The 14688-nt window shown below is 42.7% G+C and overlaps 1 protein-coding gene across 1 annotated transcript; it reads left to right on the top strand.

Moving 5' to 3' along the window:
• Positions 1-8621: 8621 nt before the first annotated feature.
• On the top strand, positions 8622-14286 carry LOC144670347 (histone H2B-like). Its single transcript, XM_078532824.1, has 3 exons — positions 8622-8668; positions 9082-9158; positions 13247-14286. The coding sequence occupies exons 1-3, from the start codon at positions 8622-8624 to the stop codon at positions 13687-13689; spliced, it is 567 nt and encodes a 188-aa protein (XP_078388950.1). The 3' UTR covers positions 13690-14286.
• Positions 14287-14688: the final 402 nt, after the last annotated feature.

Genomic DNA, 14688 nt, shown 5'->3' with positions numbered 1-14688 from the left:
CAAGCACAGGTTAGGGGCTAGGAAAAATGCGGCAAGTAACAAACTTCCTGGCTCTCCAAGGCCTACCCACCATCTGTAAGGCACATGTCAAGACTGTGATGGAATACTCTCCATTTGCCTGGATGAGTGCAGCTCCAAACACACTCAAGCAGCTAGACATAACCCAAAACAAAGCAGCCTACTTAATTGGCAACCCATTCAAAAACATTCACTCCCTCCACCACCGATGCACAGTCGCAGCAGTGTGTACTATCTGCAAGATGCACTTCAGAAACTCACCATTCCTCCTGAAACAGCACCGTCCAAACCCACGACCACCAGTTTTTAGAAGGACAAGGGCAGCAGTCACATAGGAACACCACCACCTGGAAATTTCCCTCGAAGCCACTCACCATCCTGACTTGGAAATATACCACCATTCCTTCACAGTTGCTGGGTCAAAATCCTGAAATTCGTTCCCTTAACAGCGCTGTGGGTGTACCTACACCACATGGACTGCACCGGTTCAAGAAAGCAGCTCACCACCACCTACTCAAGGGAAACTAGGAATGGCCAATAAATGCTGGCCTAGCTAGCGATGCCCACATCCCATGAATTAATATAGGGAGAAAAAAAAAACAGCTGCCCCTTTCAGCATCTGGCACTGAACGTGTGTTGAGAATTATTGTCTATCTGTCAGTCTCTGTCATTCAGTATATGTGACTGAGTATGGGATTCATTATATAACATTCAGTCTCTGGGATTGTTTACGTTTTGATTCATTCGGTGCAAATTTTCAGCTCAGTTACAGGCCACTGATGTGGTAGCTATTAAGCAAGCAATGTTTGTAAGTTATGGCCCATGTTAAATGTCTGCCACTGTGAACACATTTGTGAAAGATAATGTATCTTTCAACCTGCTACTCGCTTGGGATGCGGGCGTAACTCAGGTTATACTGATCGATTTGATCTGTGACACTCAGTCTGATTCTGAGTAAGAATTTTGATATGGATGTAAAATGGAGATCAGTCTGGAACTGGCACAGTATTCTCAATCTGACATTGAACATTTAGGATTAGTATGAAAGTTACAGCTCAGTTCATACTCATCGAATTGATATTGTATCTTTTTGTTTCATAAAACTGGAATTAAGGTTTGTATCTCAGGTTATACTCGCTTTCAGAATATCTCGCTCTGATAATGTACTTGAGTTTTGGATTTGCATCTAATGTATATGTCAGGACAGACAATGGGAATTGACACTGCAATTTATAAACCCGTGATGTGTGCAAATATTGGACTGGTACTTCACATGAATCTCAGAGTATATTATTCAGGTTAATTCTGTAAACTTGAAACTGACACCGTTGTCTCCGTTTTATCTGATATTTAAATGTTGATATGGAAACAGCGTCTGTCTCTCCTGCTTTGTTTGATTGATGGATTGAAAATATCACTCTGGAACTGATGACCTGCCTGTGTCTCTGTGTTCTGTCAGTTATAAAGTACGTACTGTGTGAGAGGAGCTGGCGGGAATCTTCATTCTAACTTGGCTGGTGGAAACATCACAATTATTCCGGTGCCTTCATTTATTTGCCTGTATATTTTAGAATATAGAGTATATTTTTGAACTCAAGTGCAACTGAGGTTGAAGACACCGATTCCTTTAGATTAATCTGTCTATTAATAATCATTATGAACGGGTTGAGAGGCTGTAGCTCTAATTGGATACTCTGTTCTCAATCAAATTCCTAACCAATCGGACAGCCAGGGAGAAGAAATTAGAAGTTTGGATTGGCTTACATTTTCAAATTCGAAATGCCCGCCAATTTCAGTACAGGAAAAATACAAAATAACTGAACGCCAGTTTGAATGTGTTAGTCTCTTATCTGTAACCAGCGGTAATAAGACCCCGTTCAGCAATTTAAATCAGCGGAAAAGCAAAAACGTATAGATTACCAAACAACTCCTTCACACAGACTTCACGGGGATTGAGAAATCCGGCTGATTTCTGATCCTCTCCATTAAAAGCGGCCGGGAATGTTACAACAGGGAGTGCGGAGAGAATCCCCGACACCAAACCGCCTGGGACAGGCAGCTTTGTATCCGGAGAATAGGGAGACCAGGGGGGAGGGGGGCGGGTGCAGATCTGAAACCGCAGAAATGGACTCAGGTTCTGAGTGCGCTCAACTCTCACTGATTCCGGCCTCTGGGAAAACTGCGGAATAAACAGATCAGCCCGAACATGTCCGCTCCGTTTCCGAGTTTACTCTGTTCCTGGAGCGGCGCTCAGATCACCCGAGAGCAAAAACAAAGCATTTAATGCACCAGTCGTGACATTTTTCATAGTTTTCTTGAATGTACCGGGACAAACTCGATATTTATGACTATTAAATATTTATGAAAATGTCGACTTTGACTGTCTTTCAATTCTTCAGTTCATTAAAGCGGAAGATGTGGGAGCAGAGAAACAGCTCAATGCAGAGAGGGGACTGAAAACACAAGTAAACAAATCAGAAACAGATAAATCCACCGTTACAATAACTCCATCTCCAGACAGTGAGCAGCCCTTTCAATGATCCTGTGAGTGGCTCTGAAAAGAGCCTTTGGGTTATTAGATTAAAGAATGGCCGCTTCACTTGGTCTTGGAGCCCGCAGCGGCGCTGGTTTTCTTGGGCAGCAGCACGGCCTGGATATTAGGCAGCACCCCGCCCTGAGCGATGGTCACCCCTCCCAGCAGCTTGTTGAGCTCCTCGTCGTTGCGGACGGCCAGCTGCAGGTGTCTGGGGATGATGCGGGTCTTCTTGTTGTCCCGGGCCGCGTTACCGGCCAGCTCGAGGATTTCAGCCGTCAGATACTCGAGCACAGCAGCCAGATAGACCGGGGCTCCGGCACCCACACGCTCAGCATAGTTGCCCTTTCTCAGGAGCCTGTGAACACGACCCACCGGGAACTGCAGTCCAGCCCGGGAGGAGCGAGATCTGGCCTTGGATCGAGCTTTACCGCCGGTCTTTCCTCTTCCAGACATTTCCACAAACTCACAAACACTTCCACAGAGAATGAGGAAATCCTCTCACATTCGCTTCTCTTATAGCTTCGGGAGGAATGGTGCTGCGGGCGCTGCTGATTGGTCACTTTGTGCTGCGTCTCATAATGTTGTTCATATCACCAATCAGATATCTACTGAACTCACCAATCCGGAGACTCCACGGAGTGAGGGCGGAAAATAACGGCGCCAAATTTTGATATTTCAACCGATCTTTTTTCAAATTTTAAAAGCCCGCTAAATTTTTAAAAATAAATGAAAAAGAACGGACTTCTTAGAACATAGTACGAATTGGAAGTTTTCAAAATACAAGTCCCTGATGGGACTATTTCACATTTTATCCAATGTTCCAAATCGCTTTTAGAATCCGTGATCCGGGGGTCAATCTCGATCCTTTATGAAACCCTGTCAGCAGCCGCAGAAAGTCCCATTTACATCGTTCTGCAAACGGACGGTATATTGTAGATATTTATGACAGACAAAACTGAACATTTTTGCCAGCGTTGAGACTGAAGGTTGCTGCACAACCGGGGCTGATAGGAAATGAACTGATCGATTATTGAGACCAAACTCGACCAGATCTGGTGACGGACGCATTTACGCTCTATTCTCTCTCTCTTCAAAACCAGGGAAAGGGAAATATTAACGCGTCTTAAAAGAAAGCGCCGAGGGTAATTGGCAAGTCATTAATTGATGAGGCATTATTAACCTGAATCAATAATTGAACGAGGGTTAAATCTACATTACCGAGAATTGCTGTGATTAAAACAAAAAGAAAATAACAAATAAATAATTCAAAATTCTTCACAGGAGAAATCATAACTTTAGAAGTGAAGTAATCGTATAGCTTTTTCAGAGAGATTGTGGGTGGCTCTTAAAAGAGCCGTTGTGTTTCGGGTGTTGTTCAGTCCATTGTGGGGTTTTACTTGGAGCTGGTGTACTTGGTCACCGCCTTTGTCCCTTCCGACACGGCGTGCTTGGCCAGTTCCCCGGGCAGCAGCAGGCGCACGGCGGTCTGGATCTCCCGGGAGCTGATGGTGCTGCGCTTGTTGTAATGGGCCAGGCGGGAAGCCTCACCCGCGATGCGCTCGAAAATATCGCTCACGAACGAGTTCATGATGCTCATGGCCTTGGAGGAGATGCCGGTGTCGGGGTGAACCTGCTTCATCACTTTGTAGATGTAGATGCCGTAACTCTCCTTCCTCGACTTTCGCCGCTTCTTGCCGCCCTTTCCTGCCGGTTTACTCACCGCTTTCTTGGCGCCCTTCTTAGCAACTGGTTTCTTCTTCTCTTCAACCATCTTCAATCTCAATTTCACACAGAAATAAACCAAACCCCTTCCGTCCGCTCATTATATAGACAGTATGACAGATATATGCTAATGAGGAATGGGGGAGAACAATGATTCTGATTGGACATATTTTAAACAAAATACGTCTTCTATTTTTATGATTTTCCGAACGAATAGATCAATGGACCAATTATATTTAGCTTTCTCCACCAATCATAAGCCTCCTTACTACAATCAGGAAATACATTTTACAAAGCCCCTGTCCAGCCGGAGTTTCTCAGTGTGTAAAGATACACCGGGAAATGTCGCCTGGCTGTCGGTGCGAGGGACTGTATAGGAATGTGGGGTTCCTTCAGGAATTGTGAGGCTCTGGTAATGTGCGTGATTTACTCACTGTCTGATGCTGTGTGTGAGTGTGGGGTTCCTTCACTGTTTGGAAGGCCGTGGTACAGTGTGCGAGGCCTGGATTTATTCTGTATCTGTGACTTGATGGGACTATGTCTCAATGTTGGATTCATTTGATATCCTGAGGCTCATTGTGCATCTGTCCGTTATTGGTGCATGTAAGTTAAATAATTCGCTTCTTGGGACTACACGCCAGTGCGAAATTAAATCAGTATGTGTTTCTCTCCGCCACGAAAATTATTGGATTTATTCTGTACCTGTCAATCTCTGTAACTGTGTGTTAATGATTTTTTTTTATTTATCAGTCTCTGGCATTGTAGGTCAGAGTTGTATTGATTCGATGTCTTTCAGTCTGTGGTACTATCTCTGAGTCTGAACTTCTCATTCACTGTCAATGTCTGATACTGTGTGTGAATGTGAGATAAACTCTTTACCTGTCAACATCCGTTGCTGAATGGGAGTGTGAAATTCAGTCTGTATCGGTCAGTCTCTGGTACTGATTCAGAGTGTGTGATTCATTCTCAACAGGCCCATCTGTTGCAATTTTTGACAGAAGTAATCCCATTGTCACATAGAGCACCAAAGACTGTTAAATGTAAAATTTGCCTCAATGGATAGTATTGGATATGAGTGGGATGAATTCTCTCTCAATCAGTGGCACTGTACGGGAGCTCGCAATTCATTTTGTTTCTGTTGGACTCTGGTAACCTGTGTAAGCGTTGATGCCTTTTTGTAACTCAGTGCCTGATGTCTTCAGAAATCAAGGATTCATTTTGTCTCTATCAGTCCTTGGCTCTGAGATTCCTCTGTGTTTCTTAGGCTGTGGTACTCTGTGACTGTCAGATTCATTCTGTATCTCTACAATTTGGGACAATTTGAGAATCACCCTGTATCTATCAGTCAATGTGCATTGTGTGATGTGGGGTTCATTCTGTATCTGTCACTCTCTGGCACTGTGGTGAATGTGGGATTTTTTTTTATATATGTCTTTCAATCTCCAGTACATTGTGACTGTGGAATTCATTCTGTATCTGACAGTCTCTGGCACGGTGTGCATGCTGGGATTCATTCTGTGTTAGTCTCTTTTTTACTGTGCATGTATTGGTCTTCATACTGTATGTCTCAGTGTCTGGTGTTGTGTAAGATTTGCTGAGTAGTCTCTGGTGCTGTATTTTTTTTATTCATGGGATCTGGGCTTCGGTGGCTGGACCAGCATTCATTGCCCATCCCTTGTTGCCCTTGAGAAGGTGGTGGTGAGCTGCCTTCTTGAACCGTTGCAGTCCATGTGTTGTGGGTGCACCCACAGTGCTGTTAGGAAGGGAGTTCCAGGATTCTGACCCAGCAACAGTGAAGGAACAGCGATATAATTCCAATTCAGGATGGTGAGTGACTTGACTGTATGTGAGAGAGACAGTTATTGTTTAGTTCTCAGTCTTTGATGCTGCATGTGACTCTGGGATTGATTGTGTATCTGTATCTAATATTGATCTCAGGAATAGTGTTCAAAATGCTAAGTTTAACACCTTCAAATATTTAGGGAAGTAGATTTAACATCCCCATCCTTACCTGGCCTGGCTTATATTGGATCCTAGCACCAAGCACTGCAATGAAGTTGACTCTGAACTGCCCTCTACAATTGCTGATTAAACCACGCAGTTGTATTCAAAAAGGCAGCGCACCACTACCTACCCCAGGGCCATTAGGAATGGTCCCATATTGCATGACTGAATAAAAAAGCTCACATCTCCTACAGTAACCAGTTATCACTAACACTCTAGAGGATTGTCAGAATTGGGCCTACCTGAAAATATCTGCACTTCAGAGTTAAGTTCACATTTTCATATCAGACTGACTATCTTTATTTTTAATCGAGCAGTCTTATCAAGTGGCCTTTATATGCATAAATATTAATAAGTGTCAGAATTATCAACTGCTCTTTAGACCTGTAATTATCTGACCTTGTGTTGTGAGTGAGGAGATTCCCCACTGGGCCGTGCAAAACAGGAATCTGGATGGAAATTAATTCCAATGCCTGGAAATCAGGTAGAATACAAGTCTGAATTTCTGATTTACATCCTCAGTAGATCAGGCTTCTCACTGGGAGTATGAATTTGCAAAGTGGTGTTTAAAACCAAACAAACCACGGTAGATTCCTCCTCATTTGCTAAGGTAAATCCAATGAAAGCAGTTATACTTCAGTCAGAGAATTGAGATGGGTACCAGACACAGCTCAGGGCAACTAAACCTGCTATCAGAGAGTGTAAAGGGTAATGGAGAAGAGGATGGCAGATAAGTGAATCCCAATATGGTGTTATTCATATTGCAGTTGAAACCTCATCAGTAATAAGCGTTGCCTTAGAATAGCTGTGTCTATTTACCTTGGGAAAGGATGGATGTTGAGTGGATATGATCGATATCTATAAAGAGAAGCAACTGTGTCCATGTGAGTAGATAATTTGAGCTCACTGGGCAAGAGAGAAATAGAAAAAGAACAGAAGGGAAATTAAACAGGCCTGTGGGGAAGAATATGCCATTGGGAGCAGCTCAGCTGCTCTCGCAGAGAGCTGGCACAGATACTATGGGCCGAATAGCCTCCCTCTGCTGTATCAATTGCGAGATTCTGTTCTATGTATTATGAGTCTAAGTCTGACCTATGTTTAACATAAAATGTGTTTCAACTGGAGTTAAAGGAGCTGCGGGTATTTATCAGCTATTATGTCAAAGTTTTGGGTTAAAATTCTATTTCTGTGAACACAATCCTGAATGTCTGTATATCATACAATCTGTTACATTGGCCGGTGTGTAAGATCTGCTTCATCTAGTTTGTTGATACTCTAAGGTTTGGGGAGTGATCTGCAATGCTTAGTGCAATCTGCAGTCTGGGTACAATATTGGGATTCATGCAATATTTTACAAGCAGGTACTGTTTGCCTGTTCTTTTTGTCCTTTAATATGTATTTAAGTTTCTCCTTTTGTTTTGGGGTTTGCAGGCCCTGAAGGCTGTGCAAGGTTCATCTGGTAACCTTCTACTGCCAATGTGCTTGGAGATTTTAAGTAATTCATTCCCTTTCAATAAGTTCTTACTGTACCCCTAGATTCTCCCTAATAATTACTGTATCCCTTTATTTCCTCCTAACACCCCCGTTAACACATCATTTAGATAATATCACTACTGCCAACACCCCTTTGTCCTTTTGTCTATGACATCTTTGGCAATCTCTTCTTGGCCTCCACGTATCACTGGCCCCATATCGAGCTCTACCCTGTCCCACCCCCTCAACCAGCTTATATTTCATCTCATTTCTATATTTTTTAGTTCTGATGAAGGGTCATATGGACTCGAAACGTCAACTGTATCCCTCTCTGCAGATGCTGTCAGACCTACTGAGATTTTCCAGGTATTTTTGTTTTTGTTCTAGATTTCCAGCATCCGCAGTATTTTGCTTTTATCAGAAATGTTTATTGATCCTTTGTGGAGAGAAAGCAGCAATGATTTTCAATAACAGCTTCTTGCCATTCTGTCTCCTTCCTCCCAGGAGGCTGCTGTTTGTTCCCTTCCCCCGGGAGCGGGATCTCTCCATTGGCGGCTGTTTGAAACCATCTTCTTCCAGTCCCAGGCAGAGCTGGGGGAGAGCAGGGCATCACTGCCTTTAACAAACACTTGGATCTGCACTGAGCTGCTGGGACCGACAGGACTCACGGAGCAAGAGCTGGAAAGTGGCGTGAGGCTGGATCAAACTATTTTGGGGCTGGTGCAGACAAGATGGGCCGAACGTCCTCATTCTGTGCCGGATATGTTCAATATTTGTGTTTCCGGAACTTGTGCAGCATTCTGCGCATGCGCGCTGCCCTCCCCGGCACTGCCTGTGAGTGGAAGAAGATGGTTTAAAACAGCCGCTAATGCAGAGACACATTTTAAACAGCGGCTGTTTGCTTTCACTTGAACGGTTAGTCCATGGGAGAGGCAATTAGAAATCTGACCTACACAATAGTCCCTGCTCCGTCACTCAGTCCCACTCCTGGAGCAGTGGATTGTTTCTGGATGGCAGGAAATTGTTGTAACAGGAACAAAGTCCCTGGTGTTTAGCAGCTGAGTGCTGCAGGACTGCAGTGGTTCAGACACTGACTCTGTTCGTCTTACCTTTTTGTTATTCATTCACGGGATGTGGGCTTCACTGGCTGGGCCAGCATTTATACCCCATCCCGAGTTGCCCTTGGGAAGGTGGTGGTGAGCTGCCTTCTTGAACCTCTGACTTTGCAGTTGTTCGGAATGATTATTAATTTAATAATTGTTTTGGTTTCTTTGTATCTTCGACCTCATCTCTTCATAAATTATAATAAACACATTTTCTTCCGATAGGCAAATACTTGAAAGCAGCAGAATAAATGTCGTGATTCGACAACACAAGGGGAAGTGCAGTCAGCTCCTCACACACAGTAAGTACAGTGTCACTCACAGGGAGCAGAGGTGGCCAAGAGGTTAACTTGTTGGAGTTCTGATCCATTGTACTTTGCAAGCACAGGCACGAAGTCCAATTTTAGTTTATGGTTCACTAATGTGGCTGGTGAAGATTTAATTTAAATTGGCAGGGGGTTGGTCATCAATTTACAGCAGAACCAGAAAGTAATACGGCCAGAGAGGAGGGAGAGTGACGAATAATACTGGAGAAGGAAGCAATGCCATATTAGATAGAGGCAGATTAAGAAGCACTATGAGGAATGCAAAGACCAATTTACAATGCATGTATGTAAACACACAGTGTGATAAATGAGGTTGATGAGCTTGAAGGACAAACAGCAATGTGGGAATATGATGTAGTGGCAATGAAAGAAACGTGGTTTAAAAAGAGGGAGGACTGGGTGCTGAATATTTAGAAATATGGTTTTCAGAAAAAGATCGAGAAGGAAAAGGTGGAGGTGATGGTGGCAGCATTGATCAGGGAATCAGTCTTAGCTGCAATTATATTATTACCAGATAAAACTGAAAGATACAAACTCAGTTTCTAGTTTGAAACTCACCCAAATTATTAAACTAAGGGATACTGTATCAAAATGATTAATACAGATTGAGATACAAATCACAGAGCAATCCGAAAAACCCAGTGTCAGACTGATAGATGTTGTATTAATTCTATCACTTCAAACTGAGCTCAACAGCCAAGTTTAAAATTCTCACTCAGAAACAGATTGAATGACACAGCGTTAATTTGATTAGAAGAAACTGAGTTACACTGGCATAACAATGGAGTTTCACATAAAAAAATTACACAGAACGATATTTCATATAAGGCGAAACTCGCAATTATTCCATTAAACCAAGAATATCAATGGCCTATTCCTGTACTGAAATTTCAACATGGAATGAATCTAGACTGGTAAACAATCCAAAAGACTGCAGGCGATGTAATGAATCCCACACTGTCACAGAGTAGCAGAGACTGACAGATTCAGAATCATTATTGAGCAGGTGTCCATTACCAGACGCTGACAGATGCAGACTGTTACTACACTCACCCACAATACCTGAGCCCGAATGACACTAATCAATCTGACACACACATATGGTACCAATGAAAGTCAGAAATTATCACAAATACACATGGAATGACACACACACACACACAGACACTATTAAAGAATGCTACTTACAGTCTGATTTTCAGATTTGCACACAGGACGACTGAACTGTCTTAACATAATCTAGATAATCCCACATTCAGACCCAGTAGCACTCCTGACAGAAACATAAATTCCACATTCACATGCAGCACCAGAGTTTGACAAAAGGATAATCAAGCGCACCTAAACTTGCATGCACATGCGCACACACACAACATTACTGTCACAACACACAATGAGATTCAGCCCTTTGAGTCTACATCAGGCCTTCAAATGAGTGAAACAGCTAGTGTCATTCCCCACCTTCTGCCCACAACCCGGCACATTGTTCCTTTTCAGATAATAATCTAATTCTCTCCTGACTACCTTGATTGCATCTGCCTCTAGCAGTGTCAGGACCCACATGTGAGATTTTAACCACTCGCTGCATGAAAAAGTTTCTCCAAGAAGTATCTATTGCTTCTGTCAATTACCTTAAATCTGTGCTCTCTGGTCTTTGTCCCATCCAGTAGTTGGAACAGTTTTTCTCAATCTGTTGTGTCCAGACTCATCATAATTTTGAATGTCTCTATCCTCTCCTCTCAACCTTCACTTCTCTGAGGAAAATGGCCACTACTTCACCAAATAAGTAACTGAAGTTCCTTATTCTTCACAATGTGGCTCACTTACACATGCTAGAGGCTACATATATTCACATGCAGGGCCCTGTTACCAACAGGCAAAAGGAACATGTCTATTGTGCCGATCTTGAATTAAACAACAACATGCAGGGCAACAGTTTCCTGGTGAATTCTTCATGGCAACACCTCGAACAATTGGAATCAACTTGCCAACCAATCAGCACCCCTTTTCTCATGCAGTAAAACTTCTTCCTCCTTTGTCTCATTTTAACTATTTTTGTTCATTTCTCTTTTTTCTACGTCCCTCATAGAAACATAGAAAATAGAAGCAGGGGTAGACCATTCGGCCCTTCGAGCCTGCTCCACCATTCATCATGATCATGGCTGATCATCTAGCTCAATAGCCTGCTCCCGTTTTCTACCCATATCCTTTCATCCCTTTCACCCCAAGAGCTATATCTAACTCCTTTTTGAAAACACATATCTCCTGCCTATCCAACTCAAATAATCTATCCACATTGTACAGGATTGGCTGCCTTCACAGACATCAATCATTTCCACTGAAAATGAATGCTTCCCAGGGTTAATTGTCTCAGCCAATGCTGATTACTAATGGGGTTTCAACCACAATAGGGATAACTCGGCATCAGCTTCAGTCCGCAAAACTGTTACAAAGCAGCTTTATAAACCCTCAGTTTTATCATGGGATCCACCCCACTGCAGTCAGCTCCCATTCTCTTCTCTATTACCCTTTACATTCTTTGATAGCAGATATGGTTGCCCTCAGCTGTGTCTGTTCCCTATTCCAATCCTCCTACTGAAGTATACCTGCTTTTATTTAATTACTCTTCTGAAATGAGTAATTAACTAGTTTGGTTCTAGTTTAATATGTTTCCTTCCTTGAAATCTAGGGAGCTACTGTTGTTTGCTTGGTTTAAAACATCATTTTCCAAGTTCACACTTCCAGTGAGAAGCCTGATCTGTCCAGGATGTAAATGACACATACACTCTACCTGATTTCCAACCATTGAATTCAATTTGCATCCAGACTTCCATTTTGCACTATTCATTAGTGAGACTCCTCATTCACATCATGAGGTCAGATAATTACAGGTTTAAAGTTCAGTTGATAAGTCTGACACGTTTAAACATTTATATGCATCAAGGTCACTTGATAAAACTGACAATCTTTTGTTGTATTGTTGAAAAGAAGGAATGGATCATGAATATTTGAATTTAAAACTGGAGTGGTGAACTTTTCAGACTGGTGGCTGTCGCAGATGTGAGCTTTCTTCTATTAAATCACCGGATGTGGTCCCATTCCTAACTGCCCTGGAGAAAGTATTGGTGAGCGGCCTTCTTGAATAGAACTGAATGGTTTGCTTGGACATTGTAGATGGCAGTTCAGGGATAAGCTGATAACTGAGGTTTGTTCTGAGATCACATATAAACCAGATTGGGAAAGGATTTGGATGGTAGTTTTACTTCCTAAAAAGTTTAAGATGTTAACTCATTTCCAACACCATGCCTGAGATAACCATTGAATATAGATACACAATTAATCCCAGAGTCACAAGCAACATCAAAGATTGAGAGCAACAGAATAAACTCCACATTCACAAAGAACCGGACACTGTGAAGTACCCAACAAATCCAACACGTTTCCAGACACTGGCATATACAGAATGAAGTCCAAGGCACTCACAGCACCAGAGATACACAGAAACAGAATAAATCACACACTCACCGACAGTGCCAGAGATAGTCAACTGCAGAATGAATCCCATGTCTCACACAGCAGAACTGACTGATAGGTACAGAATGAACCTCAAAAAGTCCCAGAGATGTAGAGATGGAGAAAGAATCTGAAATTCACACGGTGCAACAAACTTACGCACACACAAAACATTCATGAACACACGTTCAGCCTCAACCCACTACCACTCACACACACATACTCACACAATATCCCAGTGAGTAAGTCGCACACGTTACAAGAGTTCCAGGAGGAATCCCGCATTTCCGTTCAGTCCCTCTGTGGAGAAGGGCTCCTCACACGGACAACCAGGCGACAATTCCCGGTGTATCTTCACAAACTGGGACTAGAGAGAATCCTGATAAAATTTATTTCCTGATTGTAGTAAAAGCGCTAATGATTGGTGGAGAAGTCGAAATTTGATTGGTGTCTTTAAATATGCAATCAGAGAAAAGTACAAAATAAGTGGCTGTTGTAGTTTATTAAATGTCCAATCAGAATCATTGTTTCCCCATTCCTCATTAGCATAGGTGTGTCAGACTCTCTATTTAATCGGCGCTCGGAAGGTATTTGTTTTATTCTGTGTTTGAAACTGACGATGGTTGATGTGAAGAAACCAGTTCCCAAGAAGGGAGCCAAGAAAGCCTTGAAAAAACCGGTAGCAAAGGGCGGCAAGAAGCGGCGAAAGTCGAGGAAGGAGAGTTACGCCATCTACATCTACAAAGTGATGAAGCAGGTTCACCCCGACACCGGCATCTCCTCCAAGGCCATGAGCATCATGAATTCGTTCGTGAGCGATATTTTCGAGCGCATCGCGGGTGAGGCTTCCCGCCTGGCCCATTACAACAAGCGCAGCACCATCAGCTCCCGGGAGATCCAGACCGCCGTGCGCCTGCTGCTGCCCGGGGAACTGGCCAAGCACGCCGTGTCGGAAGGGACAAAGGCGGTGACCAAGTACACCAGCTCCAAGTAAAACCCCACAACTCCCTGAAAAACACATTCACAACACAACGGCTCTTATAAGAGCCACCCACAATCTCTCTGAAAAAGCTATATGACTTCATTACTTCTAATTTATGTTTTTGCTATGAAGCATTTCGAATAGCGAAATTGTTATTTTGATCAAGTTTCAATCAGATTCACGGCAATGTAAATTTAACCCTCGTTCAATTGTTGGGTCTCGTTAATGATGCCCCATAAATTAATGACTTGCCGCTCACGCTCTGCGCTTTGTTTTAAGACGCGTCATATTCGACCCCTTTCCCTGGTTTTGGAGAGAGAGCGAATAGAACGCAAATGCTTCAGGTTCCAATTCGGTTCAAGTTTGGCCTGAATAATCGATCAGTTCATTTCCTATAAGCACCGGTTGTGTAGCAACCTTTAGTCTCAACGCTGGCAAATTTACTCCAAGTATGTTCAATTTTGGCTGTCACAAATATCTACAATATACCGTCTATCAGCAGAACGATGTAAATGGCACTTTCAGCCGGCTGCTAAGAAGGTTTCATGACGGATCGAGATTATCTCGAATTGATGCCGGATTCTTAAAGCGAATCTGGAGTTTAGGATAAAATGTGAAATAGTCGCATCAGGGACTGACATTTGTAAAACTTTGTCTTCAGACCGTGTTCACTATTAACTGGTTTTCTATATGAAATGTATTTCTTGTTTTATAAATATATCGGCGGTAATTTCGACGTCAAATAAAAAAATAGATTCTGTAAATTTGCGCCGTTATTTTCGACTTGTTTTCAGATACACATAAACCCAGACAGAAAATCAGAAACTGAAATATACAAAAAACTGCAGTCCAGGGAAAGAGAGAGAGAGATGAAGTGAATGTAACATTCGAAAATAAATACTGAATAACCATTTCCAATTAGTACTCGAAACGTCAACTTTCTTCCTCACCGTAGATGAGCTTTTCCAGGTATTTTTGTTTTTGTTTCAGATTTCCAGCATCAGCAGTATT

Source organism: Cetorhinus maximus, chromosome 31 (assembly GCF_964194155.1).
Source record: "Cetorhinus maximus chromosome 31, sCetMax3.hap1.1, whole genome shotgun sequence".
NCBI lineage: Eukaryota > Metazoa > Chordata > Chondrichthyes > Lamniformes > Cetorhinidae > Cetorhinus > Cetorhinus maximus.
Note: the sequence above shows the minus strand (reverse complement) of the source record. Positions and strands in the feature narration are given on the sequence as shown.

Bases quoted from the DNA above. Each gene is read 5' to 3' on its own strand.
- LOC144670347 (XM_078532824.1), top strand. From the start codon at position 8,622: ATGCAGAGACACATTTTAAACAGCGGCTGTTTGCTTTCACTTGAACG. The intron at 8,669-9,081 runs GTTAGTCCATGG...TTCTTCCGATAG, and splicing joins TGTTTGCTTTCACTTGAACG to GCAAATACTTGAAAGCAGCA. The intron at 9,159-13,246 runs GTAAGTACAGTG...TCATTAGCATAG, and splicing joins CAGTCAGCTCCTCACACACA to GTGTGTCAGACTCTCTATTT.